This window comes from Choloepus didactylus, chromosome 2 (assembly GCF_015220235.1).
Source record: "Choloepus didactylus isolate mChoDid1 chromosome 2, mChoDid1.pri, whole genome shotgun sequence".
NCBI lineage: Eukaryota > Metazoa > Chordata > Mammalia > Pilosa > Megalonychidae > Choloepus > Choloepus didactylus.
Genome location: NC_051308.1, coordinates 80600342 through 80621645, shown reverse-complemented (window position 1 = coordinate 80621645; position 21304 = coordinate 80600342). Strand labels below are relative to the sequence as shown.

The following is a 21304-nucleotide window of genomic DNA, read 5'->3' as shown; positions in this document are numbered from 1 at the left end:
TCACTACTCTCTGAAGTGGAAACATCACTCAGAGAAAATCAGGTTTAATAAGATGATTTGAAGTTTTATTGGATATGCTTCATAGATAGGCATTTCGATTAGCAAATCAGAAAACAAAAGTTTAATTTTCAGACCTAATGCAATCTAGCTGCTCCTAAAACCTCAGAGAAAAGCCTTAAGTTTGTTTCTTCCAGCACTTCTTATCTTCATTTAGTGACACTCATTTATCCATTAATGGACCACCTCCTTTTCAGAAAGATCCTAAGACACTGTTTTATTACAAGCTCCCCCAATTACAAAGTGCCATCTTCACCACCACACTGAGAATAATTAGAAAGAACATCCAACTTAACATCAGAAAATCTGTTTAAACCAAGGTGGTGACACTTCCAAGCTATGTGTCCTTGAGTACATCAATATATTTCTAGCTTTAGTTTTCTCATCTGAAAAATGAGTGTAACAACACTTATCTTACAAGATTGCTCTGAAAACTAAAAATGACAAAATATGCATATGTAGTATTATTATTCATGAACAAAGATGGGTCATTCATCATACAATGAATATTCATTGAGCATTACCATGTGGCAGACACTTTACTAGGTGGTGAAGATACAAACCCAAAAATTCATAGTTATTCACCCTAAGGAGCTTTGACTCCAGTGGGGAAAACATAGCTACAAGATGGAGAGATGCATGCTCTGATATGGCTCTGGGTACCAGGGAGCCAGAACAACACTCAGACTGGGGTTGAGGGTGAGGGTGGTTGGAGGACTTCCTTAAGGGGGTGTTCTGGTTTGCTAATGCTGCCAGAATGCAAAACACCAGAACTGGATTGGCTTTTATAAAGGGGGTTTATTTGGTTACAAAGTTACAGTCTTAAGGCCAAAAAGTGTCCAAGGTAAGTCATCAACAATACAGTACCTTCACTGGAGGATGGCCAATGGCATCTAGAAAACCTCTGTTAGCTGGGAAGGCACGTGGCTGGCATCTGCTTCAGAGTTCTGGTTTCAAAATGGCCTTCTCCCAGGACATTCCTTTCTAGGCTTCAGCTTCTCTCCAACATGTCACTCTCAGTTGCTCTTGGAGCATTTGTCCTCTCTTAGCTTCTCTGGAGCAAAAGTGTGCTTTCAAAGGCCGTCTCCAAAATGTCTCTGTAAACTGCAGTTCCTCTCTCAGCTCCTGTGCATTCCTCAAAGTGTCCCTCTTGGCTGTAGCAAGGTTGCTCCTTCTGTCTGAGCCTATATAGTGCTCTAGTAAACTAATCAAGGCCCACGCTGAATGGGCGGGGCCACGCCTCCATGGAAATTATTTCATCAGAGTTATCACCTACAGCTGGGTGGGTCACATCTCCATGGAAACAATCAAAGGATTCCAATCTAATCAGCACTAAAACGTCTGCCCCACAAGATTGCATCAAAGAATGCTTTTTCTGGGGGACATAATACATTCAAACCGGCACAGGAGGTGACCCTCGAACTGTCTTGCTACAGCAATAAATCAAATCTCGAGTCATTTTTCTGTGGGGTGGTCTGCACAGTCTGTGGTCCTGGGTCCTGGGCCCTGAGCCAACTCAAAATCCTCCTGGCCCCTTAAGGCAGGATTTCTTACCTCAGTACTACTGACATTCTGGGCTGGATAATTCTTTATGGGAGACTGTTCTACGCATCATAGGATGTTTAGCAGCATCCTTGGCCTCTATGTCACAAGATAACAGTAGCACACAACCCCCACCCACACCACCAGTTGTGACAACCAAGACATCTCCAGACACTGCCAAATGTCCCTTGGGTGCAAAACTGACCTACTGCCTTAAGATCATGGGAAGCCAGTGCCCAGTGCAAATAGCTCTAGAAGAACGGAACTCAGGCAAGTAGGACCTAGACATAGAGTAAGGAAGAGCTCAATAAATACTGAATGAATGAATGAGCCACCTGGAGCCCCTGCGATGTGTTCCTTTTGGGTCTCATCCAGAAGAGCCCTGAGCTGGTAATTTAGTTCTCAGGTGACCAAGTGAGATGTAACAATAGTACCACATGGCATTTATATACTGCTCCATACAAGTTGTATGATATTGGGCAAATAGCTCAAACTCTCTGAGACTCATACTCCTCAGTTCTTAAATGGAGATAAGTCCTGTCTTGCAGGGCGGTTGGGACAATTAATTGAGATAATTCATTTAAAGCATACAGCACAAGGGGTCTGGGCACTCCTCCGTTTAGTGCAATTGACAAGAGGAATCTTAACAGAATGCCCAACTCCTGCCATTAACCTTTACCATGGAAATGGACTAAGGTAATTGGGGCATACACTGTTTTTGCTACAAACATTTGCAGAATGCCAGACACTGGGGCATCAGCTATCCAACTCATCCTTAACAAGCAACCTTGTTAGATGACAGAGACCCAGACAATTGTGACTGTCTGTACTAGTGAACGCAAAAGACTCAGTCAGCACTCAGGGCCATTTGGCCCATTCTCCACAGCCACCGCTCCACCACATTAAAGCTTGGGAAGATCGTGGGTCTGGGGAAAATGCTTCGTGTATTCTGTGTCCTGTAGTTTCGTATAGACATAGATCATCAGATCAGGAAATGTCTTCTGAAAATACTGGGCAGGATCTCCAATTTTCAACTTCATGCTGAAATGAAATAAAAATGACTTGACAGGCTCTCCCTCAATTCCTCTTCCCCCTATATCACATACAGCTCTGGAGAATTCTTTGCTGCCTTAATTCCTTGAGTACAATGAGGAAGGACTTTGGAATCTGACAGAGCAAGATTCACATCTGGAGTCTTCAATTAATTGTGCAATCTTTAGCAACTTAATCTTTCTGAAACTCAGTTTTATCATCTGTAGAATGGAGCTAATACAAGTCCACAATCCTTAAGCCACAATTCCACAATTCAAAAAAGCCCTGAGAACTATAAGGTTTTGTTTGTTTGTTTGTTTGTTAGTTTGCAGCTACCATTTTTAGCAGCAAAAGCTGACGACGAATGTGGAGCCATTTTTAGACTCTGAAACTGCATTCGCTTCACCAGCTGCCCAGTGCCCCTGTGTTTCTCCACAGAAGGGAGTCCCTAGCCTTCCAGTCCGTGGGGCTCAGCCAAAGCTGAAAGGAAGACGGAGCAGGGCCTACCGTGCATGCCCTCATTAATTGTAGGGTCCTTGTGATCAAGGGTCCTTGTAGGGTCCTTCCCCAAACAGAAGGAAATAATTACTTTTCTTTTCTTTCATCAAAATAAATTTTCTATTTTCCATCAAACAGTGCAAATAAATTTAGAATTGGAATTTCTTTTCATTTTTCTAATTTCACACATTATTTACAGCAGTGGAAGTAACACTTACTCTTTATTTGTTTTTTCATTAATGTGTGCGCCCAGATTCCGAATGAACTTTAACAGGTCACCCACACTGTCCTGGTAGAAATTGCGGCTTTTTTCATAGAACTTATTCATTTTTCTCATAACACGTTGGTCTATCTAAAAAACAAAACATGACGCAAAAAAATGTGATAGGAACACAAAATAAATGCTGATGGAATGTCAGTAGAAAAAGACAAAATACAAATTTGAATATATGTCACAAATACCACTAATTAATAAAGCTGTTTAATAGAGAATAAAAGAATGAAAGGAAGTGTTGTACGTCAAAACTCTAAGTCTAATTCTGTTAGGACGTGGGATTATAGGTAATTTAAATTTGTGTCTCTAGTTTCCAAGGAAATTGATTTTATAAAAACTAGCTCTATTAAAACCACTTTAAAAAATCTTTGTCTGCTACCCTAGAAACTTTGCTTCTCATACTGTACATTATTTTTATTCTCATGGCTATTCTTCCAAATTCACATTTGATTAGATATCCTCCTTAAATGGAGTTGTCCCAACAGAAACCAGGCCTGTCAACCATTTGCGAAATGGATGTGTTTTTATTTTTAAGGAGTGTATTTCCAAAGGTTGTTTTTCCTCGCCGCTCAGTCTCCCGGGGTGATTCCTTATGATGAATGCTCTCCTTCTCTCTGCTTGTCACCCTTGCAGACTGCACCCATGTTTAGAAGGAGTTTGGCATAAGAGAATGATATGCAACATCCATGCAGCCAGGGTGTCACTTAGGAAGAGTAACTGGTGACTAGACCAGGCTGTCTCACGTGAAGATGGTGCTGAGGCAGCCCGGGTGTATTATGTGAGAAACACTGAGCGAGGCGTACGCAGCAGGATGGAGGAAAGAACATGGGAAAACGTGGGTTCTAGACCTGGTGCTGCCAAAATTTAGTCATGTGACCATGAATATAGGCAAGTAGCTAAAATCAACAGAAAAACAAAGTATGAAAAAGGAATTAAAGGTAAGACCCTCAGTCAATGAAGTTTTGGGGAAAGAACCACTGGAATGGGAAACAAAATAACAGGGTTCTCTTCCCAGCTCTGGCTGTCAGCCCTGGGCAAGTCAGGAACCACCTCTGTGCTTAAAATGTCCTCCAGCAACTAAAATGATTGAGGAACTTGATGCCATTTCAGCTCTGGCTTGAGTACTTGACCTTGGCAGCCAAACTACTGAGATTCAAATCCTGCGGCACCCCTACCGGCTCTGGGCCTTTGGAAAAATGACTTGTCTGTGCCTCAGTGTGCCTATCTTCCAAATGGAGACAATGGCTTCAGAGTTTGTTACAAGGATTAATTGTGGTAACACACTGTAGTGCTTAGAACAGTGGTTGGGGCATTGTCAACACCATAACACTGTTAGCTATCCCTGCCATCTGCTCTGATGTCAAAGCTCTGTTTCCACAAGTTTAAATTTTAGCTGAAGTGTTATAGACATTCATGCAGCAAGGAGTCACGGCTCACCTACTTAGTGCCTGGAATACAGTAATGGATGAGACAACACACAGCCTCTGACCCCATGGAATTTACAGGCTAGTGGGGAAGACAGACATTGGACACTACGCCAGCAGTTATGAGCATGATGTGTATCCCAGACACAGGTAAGAGAAGGAAAGCAAAGCAAGAGCCAGAAACAAAGAGGAGAAGCAGAAGCCTAGGAGGACTAGAATGGGTAATATGTGTGAAGACCAGGGGCTACGGACCCTCCCCCAGTGCTTTGCATGTGTCTCAGGGGTGCTCAGCACATGTCACATCACCATTCCTTCCTTGGTCTCTCTGCCTACAAGGATCAGTCATATTCTTCGTATCCCGATGGCCTTGCACTAGTCTTCTACATCATTGGTACCTGACAGGTTTGCCAATTAATAATAATTAAAGGTCTGACAGTACCAACTAGATCAACATGATGATTGATTTTGTAATCACTATATTTAGTTCAAGTTGGGTGAAACTCTTCTTGAAGAGGAACGTGAAGGATCATCTTTTCTTTGTAGTCTGTTTTCTCAGCCAGAACCTGGGTCTCCACACAGATCCTCGGAGCTGGGCTATTCACCGACAGAGGAGGTGGCCAGGCTCTCCCTGGACTAAAATGTCTCATGGTGCAGAACCTCCTTTGGGCTAAGCTCAAATTAATTGACTGCTCCTGTCACAAAGACAAGAACAACGCTTAAGGGACATATTCACGGGAAAGGTAAAGGCTCATGGGCTTTTCCTCAGGACGAGCTTGGACAAGGGTATCAGGAGGGTCTGGGGCCTGGAGGAGTGAGGGAGGGGCCTGACTTTGAAAGGGGGAGCAGTGACGCAAAAGGGCAAGGTGCGTACTGGGTATGGGGAGGGAGGGAAGGAAAATCACCTCTTCCACTCCCCGGTTACATGGGCCAAGTAAGAAAAGCTAACATAAAACATTTACAACCTCTAGACAGAAGAAGTAATGACCCTTTTATACAGATTCTTATTCCTGGAACAACCCCAACCATGGGAATTATCTGTACCTTACTAGTCCACTGGTCAAAACTTCTGGAAGGTTCATGTGGCCCCTGATTCAGTTTTTTGAGGATCTCGCTTGTAGCTTTTCGTACTTTGATGTCAGATTCATTTCCCAGACCCTGAAGGGTCCTATAGCGGCTGCGGATGACAAAATTATCATGATGACTCCCTCCTTTGCACTCTTTCCAGAAAGAAAAAAACATTAGATTTTTGTTTTTTAATAAAAGTCATAATACCACTGTCTTAAAAAATTCTGCATAATGAGAAAGGCAGGCAACTTTTTCACCCTTATCCTTCAGAGGAGAAAACCAAACTCGAGAGAGGCCAAGTCACCTCTCCAAGGACACAGCCAGCTGGTGCCAAGCTGGAGGAAAGCCTGAGTCTGCTGGTTCCCAGCCCCAGCCTCAACCCACACCATCATGCCCTCTTCATTCTTGAGGCTTATGATACAGGTTCAAGTTTTACCTACCTCTCCCAACTCCAAAAGAAAGGATGACCCAGCATTTCACAAAGTGGAGTCTGTAAGTTTTTCCCTGGAGAGAACAGGTGGCGAATGAGATCCTGAATTTCCTCGTCTGGATAAAGCCGAATCACCTCTTCATTACTTTGAACCTTCAGCGTCTCAAAAGGGATGTCTCCTTTCTTTACCACATATAGGACCAGCCGTCCAAGAGCCTGTACAGAAACCACAAAATGAAGCCAAAGATGCTGATGGATTCTCTATCTGAATAACCGTGGAGGGAATGGTGCAGGCCATAAACAAATGGAAGACAGAGGAATCTCATGGAGTATGCAGACTGGTTAGGGAGAGAAGACACAGGTTTGTACATAATTCTTCAAGGCAGTAAATGGTCCACACAAGTTTTATTTTTGAGGAGCAAAAGATAATCCTGGGCCACAGTTGTCAGGGCAGATTGATGGAAGAAGAGGGATTTGAGGAGGGCCTTAAAAAGATTCGATGGCATTTACATGAACAGAGGAAAGGGAGAATGGTTTAATCAAGGGAAATGCTGAGGAACTGGGACTTTGGGTCCAGGGCTATGGTGAGCAGCAGATAAAGGGGCCAGTCCAGGTTGGAGGGACACAGTGATGGCCCCAGGAGTTAGGCCATGGCAGGGAAGAAAGACAGAGACGGAGCCAGCATAAGAACTCTCTGCACCAGCCAGGCAAGATACCAGTCAGGGCAGGAGCTGAAATCTGGAACCATCAAACCACAAAGGCCAAGCTTTAAACCAGCAGAGGCAGGAGACCAGACAGATGGTTGGAGAGCTCTTGCCCGGTGGCTTGAAAACTCAGCACCCTGGGGAACGCAGCAAGACGGAGACTGCCCTGGCAGGGTCAGAATCAGCCTGGGACCATTGGTCTGCACAGGCCAGGCTCCATCTCCTCTCAGGTGGAGCAGCCTTTTCAGGGTCTCAAGCTTAGTCTCTTTCACACTGGAGGTTGACCACATCCTTCCCCGGAAACTTCGAAGGGCCTCAGTATCTGGCCATCTTCAGAGCTCAGCACACAAGTCTGATAGAACGGGAAAAGAAATCCATTTCCTTTATCCCTAAGCAGAAGGTGTTTCACTGGAGAGGAGTGTGTTGTGGCACACTCAGTTTATTTACTTATTAGCTACTGGAGGAAGAGAAAGAGCCAAACTACATTCAGAAAGGTGCCAAAGCAGCAGCCAACTCCACCCAGACCCGGACCTTTATACCTTCCACCCTCGACACTGAAAGCTCTACCCCCAGGATGAGGCCCGTGGAAAACTGTTGTCTGTAAGGACTGAGTGAGGACAGCAGGCAAGACTGGGGGACACTGTGGACCCTTTGGAGACACCAACAATTATTTTTATAATTAGAGTTTTGTTTTGTTTTTTTTAATTTCCATTTCTCAGCTTAAAAACAAGAAAAAAAATAATAATAGTCCTGTGTTTGTCCAGATTTGAAGTATCTCTAATTTGTCTGGAACTATATCTGGCACCATTCCCAAACCCTAAATTAATTGGTAAAATCAGAAAGAGACATGAATATTCTTTCCATCCTGATTTAAATAGGACCATTTCAAATATAGGTCATAGGAAATTAAGAAACGAATGAGCAAATAAAGGAGGAAGTAGAAACATGAACAAGTAAACTGGATTTTAATAATTACCTCTAGATCTCTCTCGATTTCCTGCAGATGTCCAGCATACTTGACACTTTTATCAAAATCTGCCAGGCGAACAGCATTCTTAGAATCTAAGGGATAGTTTACAGAGATGCATTGAAAATCCTCATTCTCGTGTTGTGAGTCAATTAACTTAAATAAGTATGTCAAACAATGTACAATCCATCATCTCTGAAGAAGACAAAAAGAAAGTTTATATCTGTATTGCTGCTTATTCCTCAAAACACCCTCATGCAGACTGCTTCATTTGGTCTATTCAGTATCTGACAAGAGCAGTGCTTACATTTTTTTTTAATTTTATTTTGAAATAAATTCAAACTTACAGGAACAGTTGCAAAAACAATACAAACCCCATACACAGAACTCCAGCATACCCCGACCCCCCCTCCCCCAATACCCCGATCCACCAACTTTAACATCCTGTCACACCACCATTTCTTTCTTTCCCTCCCTCCCTCCCTGTCATCCATCTATTGCTCTGTCTTCTGAACATATGAGAGCAAGCTGCACACATCTTTGAACAAACAATATAATTCACATAAACATTACCCATTAACAGAACATTCTTTTATGCAATCCCATTAAGTGCAGCTAAGAAGTTCAAGAAATTCAACATTGATATAAAGCTTACATTCTATATTTCCTTTTTTTTTTTCTTATGCCCCAACTATGTCCGTTGGAGCCTCCTGTCCTCCATCCTCAGAGCCCATCCAGGATCATCCTTGGCATTTAATTGTCATTATCTATTTAGACTGTCTTTTTTTTTTTCAACTGTGGAAACACATATACAGCCTAAATCTTCCCATTCCAACCCCTCCCTAGCATTCCATTAGTGGGATTAATCACATTTAGAATGTTGCAATGCTATCACCTTCCAACCATCCATTTCTAGAAGTTTCCCTTCACCCCAAACAGACACCCTACTCTCATTTCTTAACTCCCCATTGCCCCTTCCCCCACTTCTCGTAACCCCTACTCTACTTTTCATCTCTATGGTCATACTCTCTGATACTTCCTTTGTGTTTAGCATGGGGCTTTAATTTAACCTCCTAAATCTATAACAACCTTGTTTTTCTTTGATACCAACTTAACTTCAATAGGACACATAAACTATGTTCCTATACTCTTCCATTCCCCCACCTTTATGTAGTTCTTGTCAAAAATTACATATTTTACACTGAGTCCAAAACCACTGATTTATCATTACAGTTTATGTATTTTAGATCCTGTAGGAAGGAAATAGTGAAGTTACAAATCAAAAATACAGTAGTATTGGTATTTATATTTACCATGTGATCTTTACTGGAAATCTTTATTTCTTAAATGTGGTTTCAGTCAATTGTTTAGAGTCCCTTCCTTTCAGCCTGCTCAATTCCCTTTAGCATTTCTCACAGGACTGATCTACTGGTGAGGAAGTCCCTCAGCTTTTGATTATCCAGGAATGTTTTCATCTCCCCCTCAATTTTACTCTCCAGTTGCTTGTGAATTTTCTAAGTCTCTGATGGTTACTGACTTCTATTTGTATTCCATTGTGGTGAGAGAATGTGCTTTGAATAAATTCAATTATATTTTTTAATTTATTGAGGCTTGTTTTATGTCCCAGCATATGGTCTATTCTGGAGAAAGATCCATGATCACTAGAGAAGAATGTGTGTCCTGGTGATTTGGGATATAATGTTCTATATAGTCTGTTAAATTTCTCTGTATCTCTCTCTCCTTTCTTTGTTTCTCTGTCAGTAGGGTTCCCTTTAGTATCTGAAGTAGGGCAGGTCTTTTATTAGCAAAATCTCTCAGCATTTATCTGTGAAAAATTTAAGCTCTCCGTCAAATTTGAAGGAGAGTTTTGCTGGATAAAGTATTCTTGGTTGGAAATTTTTCTCTCTCAGAATTTTAAATATGTCATGCCACTGCCTTCTCGCCTCCATGGTGGCTGCTGAATAGTCACTACTTAGTCTCATGCTGTTTCCTTTGTATGTGGTGAATTGCTTTTCTCTTGCTGCTTTCAGAACTTGCTCCTTCTCTTCAGTATTTGACAGTCTGATCAGAATATGTCTTGGAGTGGGTCTATCTGGATTTATTCTATTTGGAGTTTGCTGGGCATTTATGCTTTGTGTATTTATATTGTGTAGAAGGTTTGGGAAATTTTCCCCAACAATTTCTTTGAATACTCTTTCTAGACCTTTACCCTTCTCTTCCCCTTCTGGGACACCAATGAGTCTTAAATTTGGATGTTTTATTTTATCTATCATATCCCTGAAATCCATTTTGATTTTTTCAATTTTTTTCCCCATTATTTCTTTTGTTCTTTCATTTTCAATTATGTGGTCCTCAAGGACTCTGAGTCATTGTTGAACTTCTTCTCATCTTGTATTATAAGTATCCAGAGTCTTTTTTATTTGGCCAACAGTTTCTTTAATTTCCACAAAACCTTCTATTTTTTTAATTTACTCTTGCAATTTCTTCTTTATGCTCTTCTAGGGTCTTCTTTATGTCCTTTATATCCTGTGCCATGCTCTTCTTCATGACCTTTATATCCTGTGCCATGCTCTCATTGTTTGTCTCTAGTTCTTGATTAATTGCACCAAGTACCTTGACTCTTCTGATCTTTTGATTTGGGTTTGGGTTCTCCATATCATCTGGTTTTATCATATGCTTTAAGATTTTCTGTTGTTTTTGGCCTCTTGGCATTTGCTTTACTTGATAGGGTTCCTTTCAGGATATAAAAAATACCGATGTCTAATTTGTCAAATCCACAGCTTGATGGTGTACACTTTCTCTAACTAACCAGCAGATGGTGTCCGCAAGTCACCTATTCCCCTCAAGTCAGTTCTCCCCAACTTTGTCTTTGTGGTGTACAGGGATCTGATTCTTGTGGGGTTCAATTGGTGCATTAAGTTTGGGTGTGTTGTTGGTGCTGTCTGCCCTGAATGTGGGGCGTGTGTCTGGGTGGATAGGGAGGCAGGGCAGCTTTAATAATCAAACCTCCCAGGTGTTCCTGGAGATTTAAAGCTGTTGCAAGAGTCTAAGCCTTCATTTCAGTCTTGCCACAGATTGTCTCTCCCACTGACCCACCATTCCTTGCTATTGGTGTAGGGTCCCTGGGATTTCTGTGCTCTTCCAGGACCTCTGCTGAGAGAAGGCTGTGCCACATCACGAGTGCGCGCCAGCCCTCCAGGGAAGCCATGGACCGCCGGGCCGTGCAGGGGCGTTCCTAGCCTGCTGTAAAGATGGTTGAATGGGGCATATTAATTTCCCCCTTTTCGCACAGCTCTGCCTTCCCAGCTCTGGACAATTAGCTGTGGGTGCACTAAAGGCCACTGTCCATGGCCAATATTGTGGCGTGTGCACGTGCTGCGGGAAACACTCCCCATCACACTGGGACCCTTCGTGCAGCCCTGGGCTATAGCTCCGGCCCCGGGCAGGAGCATCCCCAGCCCGCTGGGGAGGTGGCTGTAAGGGGCGCGGTTTCTTTCCCCTTTTGACTCCCCTCTGCTCCCTGGCCCTGAGACAATCAGCAGTGGGCTATCCTCCATGCCAGACACCAAGAGGTTGGCACATCCCGCTCCTGCTGTTCTTCACTGCGTGGTTCTCACCATCGTAACCGCAGCTGCTCCCAGGATTTTTTTTTTTTTTTAAAAGAACTAGTCTGTCTCCAAACGCCAACCCATGGTTTCCCCGCACTGCAGTGCAGCCACCAGACTTTCAACCAGCTCACTCACTTGTTTCAGAATGCAGACTCCCCGTCTCACCAAATGCACAGTCCCTGTGGATTTAGCAGACCTTGTCCAGCTGGTGCATCACTGGAACTGGTATCCTGGGTCACTTTCTGGCTTTTATATAGTATTTTTCATGGAGTTGTTTTTTTGCCCTGTCTTACCTAGCCACCATCTTAGGTTCTCCGCTTACATTTTATTTTTTCCAAGCTGGGAAGAAGGGGAGTAAATTTGACCAGCTCCCCATTTGTGCAATTCCTGGGAGCAAACAGCAGAGATTTGTGAAGTTGCTGGCGAAAGTTAGGGTTATATCCTATGGCTGAAGAACAACTAAACAAAAACAAGCCACTAAATCCAGGGCCACCTGAGCATAGCTTCCCATCAAATCAAGCCACTCACAAGCCACTAGTATATTTTAAACAGACATCAAGGTTCAACCATTTGCTTGTACTGAGTCACTGCTTCTTTGTCCACTTCATGTCCCACATTACAATCTTCCTTCCTTGAAAGAAGCCACTGAGTCCTCCAAAAGAGGGATGAATGATTAGAGAGGCCTCAGGGAGTTAAGAACATGATGAAAGGTGGGCAAGTCCTCTGAGAGCTGGTTCTTACTTCTGGCTTGAAGGAATCTAAGAAAGAAGGCTGGAATAGGATGATGACTGGTGCAATTGAGGGTTTCTAACATGGACCTCAAAGTTGTGTTGGAACCCAGAATCCAACAAAAATAAATCAGTAACTTACTCAACAAGTCTTTATTGAGGGGGAAATGATGGTAAACAAGAACATAGTCTAGACCCTGGAGTTTAGAGTCTCTGGGAGATGAGATAGATATTAAATGAATAATTATATGACCAAACACAAAATTACTGCAATTGTGAAAATGCTAGCAAAACGTGCAGGATGCTATGAAGGTATCTTACAGGAAAACCTACCTGGCTATGAGGAGTGTGGAAGGAGAAGTCATACTTAAGGAAGAGACACTTAGACTGAAAGGTTGAATAGAATTTGGAGAGTTGAATGGAGTGGGGAAGAGAGGGAAAAGAGAATTCCAAATAGGAATTCCTGAGGCAGAAAACCTGGAGAATTCTACTGTAATGGAAAGAAGGCCTGGGAGGAAAAACAAAGGATCAAGTAAGAAAGTGGACTGCAACGAGGCTGATGAGGCAGATGGGGTTCAGATCATAGACTGGGGATTGTCTTCAGTTATTTGAACCAACAAACTCCTTTAATTATTTAAGCCAATTTGAGTTTTTCACTACTTGAGTTTGAACAGACCTAAATGAAACACTTCAAATCTCTTTCAAGACATGATTCTTTTTCACAAACCCCAATTTTTTTATTATTACAATCAGCAGACATAATCAAAGTGCCATAAAAGTTTCTAAACACGTATACACTTAGTTTCTGTATTTATATAATCATAGACAGATGTGATAGTTAATTTCATGTGTCCACTTGGCTAGCTTATTTGTCTAGTTGTTTGGTCAAGCAAGCATTGGCCTGATTGTTACTGTGAGATTACTAAGTGGATTTAAATCATTGGTCAGTTGCTTGCATCTATGGTTGATTACATCAACGAAGGAGATTGCCTTAAGGGGTCTCCTTATCCAATCAGTAGGAGGCCTCAGAAGGAGATTGGAGGATTTCAGCAGATTTCTATCTACACTTCAGATAGTCAGCTTCCCCAGGGAATTCAATGTCACCGTCACTGAGTTTCCAGCTTGTAGCCTGCCCTACAGGATTCGGACTTGCCAATCCCCATGGGGGCATGAGCCAATTCCCATAATAAATCTCTTAATATTTACACACACACACACACACACACACACCCCTCTTGTTGGTTCTGTTTCTCTGAAGAACCCTAATGCAATTATTAGAGTGGATGGGCAGGGTCCAGATGAAGTCTGCCCACTCCACCCTTTTGCCAGTGAGTCAAGAACCTCAGTCCCTTCCTTTCACTCTGCTCTTCATTCTCACCTCACTCCCACCAGAGACCTATCATCTGAATTGCCATGTTTTTTAATTTGTGGTTTTAAATATATATGTATGTAGGTTGCTTGAAATTAATAATTTTTTTGCTTCTTAGGTCACTGTTTTCCACCAGACTCTCTCTCTCCTTCCTTATGCATATCCTCCAGCAGTTCTTTTATATAGGGTTGGTAGTAGTAAAGTTTCTGAACCCTAGAATGCTTAAAATGTATTTATTTCGAATAGCATGAGCAATAATTTGACTATTAAAAAGGTTCTTTCTCTTCAGCTCTTTCTTGTTGCATACAGGTGGCTGAAGAGAGAACTCATAGGCTAATATGATTCTGATTTCTGTGTTGGTAATTTGTTTTCCCTTTGGAAGCTTTTGAGTTTTCCTCTTTATCCTTGATGCTTTGAAAGTCCTTTATGATGTGACACAGTGCTGTTGTTTTTCCTCTTATTTATCTTTATTGACTTTTAGTGAGTCTTTTCAATATGAGAATTGATACCTGTCTTTAGTTCTGGGAAATTCTGTATTTTTTTTTTCAAATATTGCCTCATCCGCATTCTCTCTCTGAAATACTGTATTTGGGTTCTCTAAGGAAACAGAACCAACAGGAGATATCTGTACATATGAGATTTTATAAAAGTGTCTCACACAACTGTGGGGATGCACGAATACAAATAATTCCATAGGGCAGGCTGCAAGCTGGCACTCCGATGAAGGTTTTCAGTGAGTTCCCCAGGAGAGACTAGCTGGCTGATGCAGAGATGAAAATCTTCTCTTCTGACTGCTGAATTCATCAACTCTCCTTTTAAAGACTTCAACTGATTGGATCAAATGTCTCACATTGCAGAAGACACTCCCCTTAGTTGATTATAGATGTAATCTGCCATACATGCAGTCAATTTACTGATGATTTAAGTCCATGAAATGTACTCGCAGTAAGTTCGGCCAGTGCTTGCTTGGCCAGACACCTGGGCACCATCACCTGGCCAAGTTGACACATGACCTAATCATCACAAATTATTAGATGAATGCTGCAACTTCTGGTCTACCCTTCACAAAACTAAATTTTTAAAATATACTTTCTATCTCTTTATGCCTTTCTGCTATGTCCTAGGAGAATTTCTCAGGATAATCTTCTGGCTCACTCATTTAATCTTTAACCGATTTCTGAAGGTTTTTTTTGAAAATTGTTGTAAACAATTGTATTTTTCACTTCCAAGCTTTCTATTTGGCTCTTTTCATAATGTTTATCCTTCTTTTTGGATATAATAACCTATCTTTGTTCTCTGGTTTATTAATTATACTTACTTTAAAATTGGATTGTGGTTACTCAGCTCTGATTACTTGAGTGTAAATTCTTGAGCTTGATGCATCTCTTTAAAGGTATCGGCACTCCTCAAACATCTTAAATGATTTTTTACTGTAAGCCCATCTTTGCAGCTGAGAATCCCTGATGCCCTGTGAGTTGTTTCTGTGAATGTCACCCAACAAAGAGCAGGGATGGAAGCAGTTGCCAGAGCTCCTGCTCTGCACTGTACTCAGCGTAAGTCAGGGCAAGCAGGATATGCCACTTAGCAGGGGGTGCCTTAGCAAACAGTTGTCTGGGTGTAACTTCTCTTTGCCTTTCTTGGGATCACCAACCACCCAGTGTCCCAAGCAGCATTCCTGAAGACAGACAGCCCTGTCACAGATGTCTGATCCCTGGAGAAGGGGGGATTCACAGGATTTAATCTGCCTACTTTCTACTGATTTAGCAATCCTTCGGTAGCCAGTCCTTTGTCCTTTCCTGCTTCTGCCTTCCCCTGCCGCTGGGAGAGATGTTCCTTTGTGTTGTTCCAGGTTAGAGTAACAGTTACCTGTGACTTTCTGTATGTCCTTCTTCAACCCCATCTTATCCATGCTGAGTCTGTCTAGGATTCTTGCCCTATAAAAAATTCCTCTTTTATTTTGAACTCAGCTATAAATTCATTTTAAATCGTTTTTTTTCCTTTTCCTTTAAGGATTTAATGCAAGGAATAGAGTCTGCAGCATGTGTTCAGCGGTTCATTACCTTGAGGTAGAAATACAATCAATTCTTTGTTTTTCAAAATTAAAAACAGATGAGATGGTGCAAAAAATTCCAAAGAATAGGTAGCTCAAAGCCCATTTCTTATACGCTGTGTTATATGACATTTTAGCATCCAGATCGGTTGTGAGAATTGGGAAGACCCCTGAAGACCTCTGGCTAAATCTTGAAGACTCTGCCTCACTCTGTAGAGCTACACGCAACTTTTGGCCCTCTTTAGCACCCCCAGCAAAGTGCTAAAAACCAGGGCAGAGTAGCACCAGCACCTGCCCGCAAGTTAAAGGCCAGAGCCTAGTTGTTTTCTTATGTATTCCTCCTTATCTCTTTCAGATCCTTTAATACTGTTCTCTGCCTCCTGATACCTGATCCACTTTTTCCTCTCTTCCCTTACTCCTGACTTAAATCTCAATGCATGCCTATATGTCATGTCCTGTTTCTTCTTAGAACCGTAGATAATTGCTAGGCCTTTGTTGAGTACTTACAATATACCAGGTGACTTGTCTACTTAAAACATTACACTTAGTCCTCACAGCAAGCTTATGAAGCAGGCATTATCAGTCCCAAATGAGGAAACTGAAGCTCATAGCATTAAATGACTTGTTCAAAGTTACAAAACTAGAAAGTGGCAGGACTGGGCCTTAAGCCCCCCTGATCATCGCTAAAGCCCAGGATCTTTCTACTGTACCATATTGTCTCCTGGGAATTTACACTCAGTTGTACTTCCTTCCTTTAATGTTGTTTTCATTTATTTTGTTTTTGGCTTGGACCAGTGGATGCTGACTTGCCCTGCCAGTTTGGAGTCTATATTGTCACCCTGCTGCATCTTGCCCTCACATCTCCTGTTTTGACCTTAGTTTTGCCATTGAGTTTCACAACGACTGCCCCTCTGTCTGTAGGAACTCACCTTCAGGATTCCCTGGTTTGCAAACTACTCTAAGAATTCAAATTTCTGGAGCTGGCTCCCTCCAAGACACACATTTATATTTGCATTTTTCCTAGGGCAATCTAAGGTTAGCCTGGTATTCCCCTGGCACCCAGCAACCTCCCTGTGTGGTAGGGGAACCCAGTTATAATAGGTAGCAAGGAGGGACTGCACTGCAATTATGAAATCCTTGCAATAATCCTCTGAATTGTTTATCTGTGAAAATTTACTCTATACCCTTCTGAACCACAATGGAAAACTTTTCCTTTTGTAAACAAAGACTGCAATTTCTAACAAAGGATTGGGTGTTGGGACTCACCTATCAGAATGTTTTGTGGGTGCAGATCCTGGTGAGCATATCCCACAAGGTGTAGTTCTGCAACAGCCTTAAATATAGACAATAGCGCACTGCGGGAAAACTCATCTTCTGCGTTTTCTGCAGCTCCTCTGCAGTTCATGGCCAAGTGCTCCTCCAGGGTTCGCTCACAGAGGGCAAGACACACATACAAACAGTCTCCCTGACTCTCAGTCCCATAGAATGTCACTAAGTTACAGTTCTCTCGGCTGTTTTGCAGACAGGAGACTTCCTTTTGTGCAAGTATACTGCCTTCACAGAATCGCTTCACAGCTGCCTCTTGTCCCTCGTAGAACCCCAGATAGATTCCCCCTTCGGATGTGTCAGCAATTTTATACTCTTCGTCAATGAAGATCTTGAGTTTGCCAATCATAGGGCGGTATATCCTGTGGAGATGTTTCAGGGCCTCCCCCCAACGTGAATTCTGAGGGTTCCAGTCCTCAGCAGGAGGGTGAAAATCTTCTCTAGCTCCATTACGGAGAAGAAATTCTACAAGGGAAATGTCATAATTCCGCCTCGCTATGATAACAAGATTCCCACAGTCCACGTGGGCTCCTTTGTTGCATAGCAACCGGGCAATTTTCTCCTGTCTGCCTTGGACAGCAACCAGCAGTGCTGTATTGCCCTCGCTGTCTGTGTCGTTAACGTCTATATGCTCTTGTTCCAGAAGCATCTGCACCAAACCCAGGTGCTTCTTTTCCACGGCCAGAATCAGGGGCGTTTTCCCTCTTTCTCCCCTCACGTTGACGTCAGCCCCATGGTCAAGCAGCAGGCGAGCGATGGCCTCCACGTTCTCCTCGCGAGAGCTCATAAGAGCGTAGATCAAGGCGTTTCTGCCCATATTGTCACGGGCATTGACAGCTGCCCCCATCTCATCGAGGAGCACCTTCAAGGCATCTACGTGGCCATGTTCAGCAGCATCCATGAGCGCCGTGGCCCCTCCTTTCCTAAGCTTCTTTTGATCCTCCTTTGTCTTTCGCCCCAAATTCACCTCTGCTCCGTTTTCATGCAGGAATTTTAAAGCGTCCACCTTACCATACACAGCAGCTTCCATGAAAGCTGTAAAGCCATTTAAATCACACTCGTTGACTTCTGATCCTTTAGAAAGGAAAAGGTCGAGCAGCTTCACATTTCCCACGATCCCAGCGACAAGGAAGGGAGTGGCCCCATTCTTCTTCCGCCTACAAGGGTCGGCGCCGTGCTGAAGCAGAAGCTCCACCATGTCCTCACTGCCAAGTTGTACCGCGTTATGCAAAGGTGTCCAGCCCCCATCCACTTCCTGGAAGTTGACATCAGCCCCCCTTTCCAGCAAATTCTGGACCAGCTGGATATTTCTCTTTTGAACAGCCTCGATCAACAGACGATTGTCCTCCACTGCAGCCCTCTCACCACTGGAGGGCGCGAGTCCCTCCTGGGGGTTGTTAGGGCTCTCGGTCTCCATGATGGAAAATGCCCCTGGCTACAACTTTCTGTCCTTTCTTTGGGAAGAGTGAAAATTTATCTCCTTTGGACTGGATCTCAGAGACATCAAATGCTTAGAAACTCCTGTCAGGGTAAGGAAGGATGATCTTGCTGGAGGAAGGACAATGCTCCATGAGCCTTCCGACATTTCACCTGGAAACAGGAGCAATACTTTGTAATTTTATATTATCCCAAAAAAAGTCTAAAAATATAGAAATTCATTTTACTAACAACTTTTTCAAAAAAATACCTATTTAATACAGAACTTGCTTTAGTATAGATATTATGAATATATAAATTTAAAAATAAGAAATTATTACTGTTTAGTCCACTGCCCAGAAACAGACACTGTTGATATTTTAGAATTTCCATAAATATTTACTGAAATAGTTGTGATCATGCTGTGTAAATAATTTTATATCCTGCTTCCTTCCATTTAATGCCATAATAGAAATAATTTTTTATTTTATTACAGTCTTTTAAAACATTTTTAATGACCATGTAATATGCCATAATGCAGTTAATTCCCTATTACTGAAATTTAAAAAAAAAAAAATTTTACACAAGTTTTTTAAAATACAAAAAAAAAATTGAACAATTCTGGATAATGTTGCAGCAAACAATTCTTTGTATATAAAGCAATCCAATTGCAAAGGATTGAATGAATGGCCACAGGATATGATTGTTTTTCAACTTCTCAACCTATATTAACAAGTTTCTTTCAATACCACATAAAAATACTCTTAATAGAAAGAGGTGATCTCTTGGGAAAAAAAAAAAGGCCCTCATATAATAAGAAAAATGTGTTTCATGGTTTTTGTCAATTTGCTTTTCTCATACTACCAGGAAGGTTGATCACTTTCAATGTGTTTGCTGACTCTATATCTCTTTTTGTACTGTGTGCTCATGTCAGGAGTATAAGGTAGGGGAAAGAGCTCAGGTTTTAGCCTCAGCAAGACCTGTATTTGAAGCCTTAGTTGTGTAACCCCAGACTTTACTTCTTGATTGTGTTTAATCTTAAACTGTTAACTTAGTCTTTTTGAGTCCCAGTTATCTGTTCCCTTAAATGGGAATAATAAATAAGGTCATGTGTTTAAAGTGCATTATAGTACAGAATGTGACAAATATTAGGCACTTTATAATTGGTAGCGATACAATATCCTTTTAAGGGAAAAAATAATGCACTTATACTCCCCACCCATGTGCATATAGGTACTACACAAATGGGGAGCCGGGGTTCAATTTGATCCAACCACCCTAAATCAGATCTGAGCACTACAGATCCAATTCAAGCATCAGACAGCCCTAAACTGTTAACCTGAATATTTAAATAGCCACAACTGCTACATATTTCACAAAGCAACTGTTTCTCAGCAATTTCGACACTCAACAGTCTCAAAACCCTCAGAGGTTTAATCAGTTATGCAACATAAACAATTTCTGAGCCACCCAGCTTTCTGTGCAAGGAAGTCTTTGGGACAAATGCTTCTGTTGACAGTCTCCATGACAAGCACGTGCAAGACAGGATGGTATAAAGGAACAAAGGTAGAAAGGTACTTGAGGAAACCCTGGGTAATAGATGAGAGTAGAGAATAAAAATGCTCCAGTCAAAGAAGTGCAACAGACAAGTCCTGCTTTTAGTTTCGTTTTCTCCAGGTGATCAGAGGTGCCTGATAAACAGAGGATTTGAATAAATAACGTGTGAATTGTGGCAGGATCTTTGAGGAAACGGCTCTGGACCAAAGGTTCCCAGGGCTGCAGCCTGCTCTGCACCAGTCGCCGGGCTCTCCCTGGCTTTCATTCCCCCACACCCCTTTCACCTCCAGTCTCCCTGCTTCTCAAAGCCCAAGAAATCCTTCAAACAACTTAACAAGCTTTCCCAGCTCTCCTCCTTCTGCTCAGCTTACCTTCTAAACTCCGACTTCCCCCTCGGGTTTTCCTTTGGCGGTAACAAATCCTCCAAGACTTGTTCTCGGCAGAGAAGCATTTCCTCCTGGGAGACGTCACCGAGCTGGCTGGGCGGAGCCAAGAGAGGAAGAAGAAAGGAGTGGAGGGTGAGCCAGCCCACAGTCAGGCGCCGCTAAGCCGGAGCAGACAGCCTCTCTAAACCCTCTGGAGGAGAGTGCTGCACTAATCTGACCGTGGATAGCCTAACCAATGGGATGCCCAAGATAATTTTGTTCCCCTTTCAGCCTTTCAGGTTGGAGCATCCAGCTCCACTCATCACTCTTGTCTCTCTCCCACGTCTTTCCAAATACCCCACCTTCTTCAGAAAAGGGCTGGGAAATGAACACTTCTGAGCACCTACTGTGTGCCAGCACTATGCTCCTTGCTACACATGGGGCATGGCCCCAGTCGACCTCTAACAATCTTGTTGATGATGAAACTGAGCCTCGGAGAAGCTAAGTAATCCCAGAGCCGGAGCTCTCTCCCCTCAGCTGCAGGATGGTGTCCTTACAAAGGGCACTGGCCTGGGCATCTGGAGACCTCTGCCAGCACTGTGACGTTTAGCTTCATGACCTCAAGCAGGTGATTTAACGTGTTGAGCCTCAGTTCTCTCATATGACAGGGTTTTTAAAGCCCCTGTTTGCTCTGGAAGTTCTGTTCTTTACCATGTTCCTGGCTCTGAGCTGCATACTGTGCACTGAATGCTACAGTGGGAAGTATTCCTGTCCTCAGAGAATATCCCGTTTTGCTGGGGAGACCGGTCGTGGGCAGGGATGTAGGGCAGTACATGGTCACATGCCTATGTCATGTCCTCCAGGCCCAGGGTTCTACTATTCCTTATGCACC

The 21304-nt window shown here is 42.7% G+C and overlaps 1 protein-coding gene across 1 annotated transcript; it reads right to left on the bottom strand.

Moving 5' to 3' along the window:
- Positions 1-1340: 1340 nt before the first annotated feature.
- On the bottom strand, positions 1341-20514 carry RNASEL (ribonuclease L). The gene is made up of 7 exons (XM_037825213.1): positions 20419-20514; positions 17015-18664; positions 8003-8088; positions 6333-6538; positions 5869-6001; positions 3348-3481; positions 1341-2640 (listed from the first exon to the last, which is right to left on the bottom strand). The coding sequence occupies exons 2-7, from the start codon at positions 18489-18491 to the stop codon at positions 2502-2504; spliced, it is 2175 nt and encodes a 724-aa protein (XP_037681141.1). The 5' UTR covers positions 18492-18664; positions 20419-20514; the 3' UTR covers positions 1341-2501.
- Positions 20515-21304: the final 790 nt, after the last annotated feature.

Excerpts from the sequence above, each read along its gene's own strand:
- RNASEL (XM_037825213.1), bottom strand. The coding sequence starts at position 18,491 with ATGGAGACCGAGAGCCCTAACAACCCCCAGGAGGGACTCGCGCCCTCC. Across the intron at positions 6,539-8,002 it reads AAATCGAGAGAGATCTAGAG|GCTCTTGGACGGCTGGTCCT; the intron begins GTAATTATTAAA and ends GTTTCTGTACAG. Across the intron at positions 6,002-6,332 it reads TTCTTTTGGAGTTGGGAGAG|CCGCTATAGGACCCTTCAGG; the intron begins GTAGGTAAAACT and ends TGTCATCCGCAG.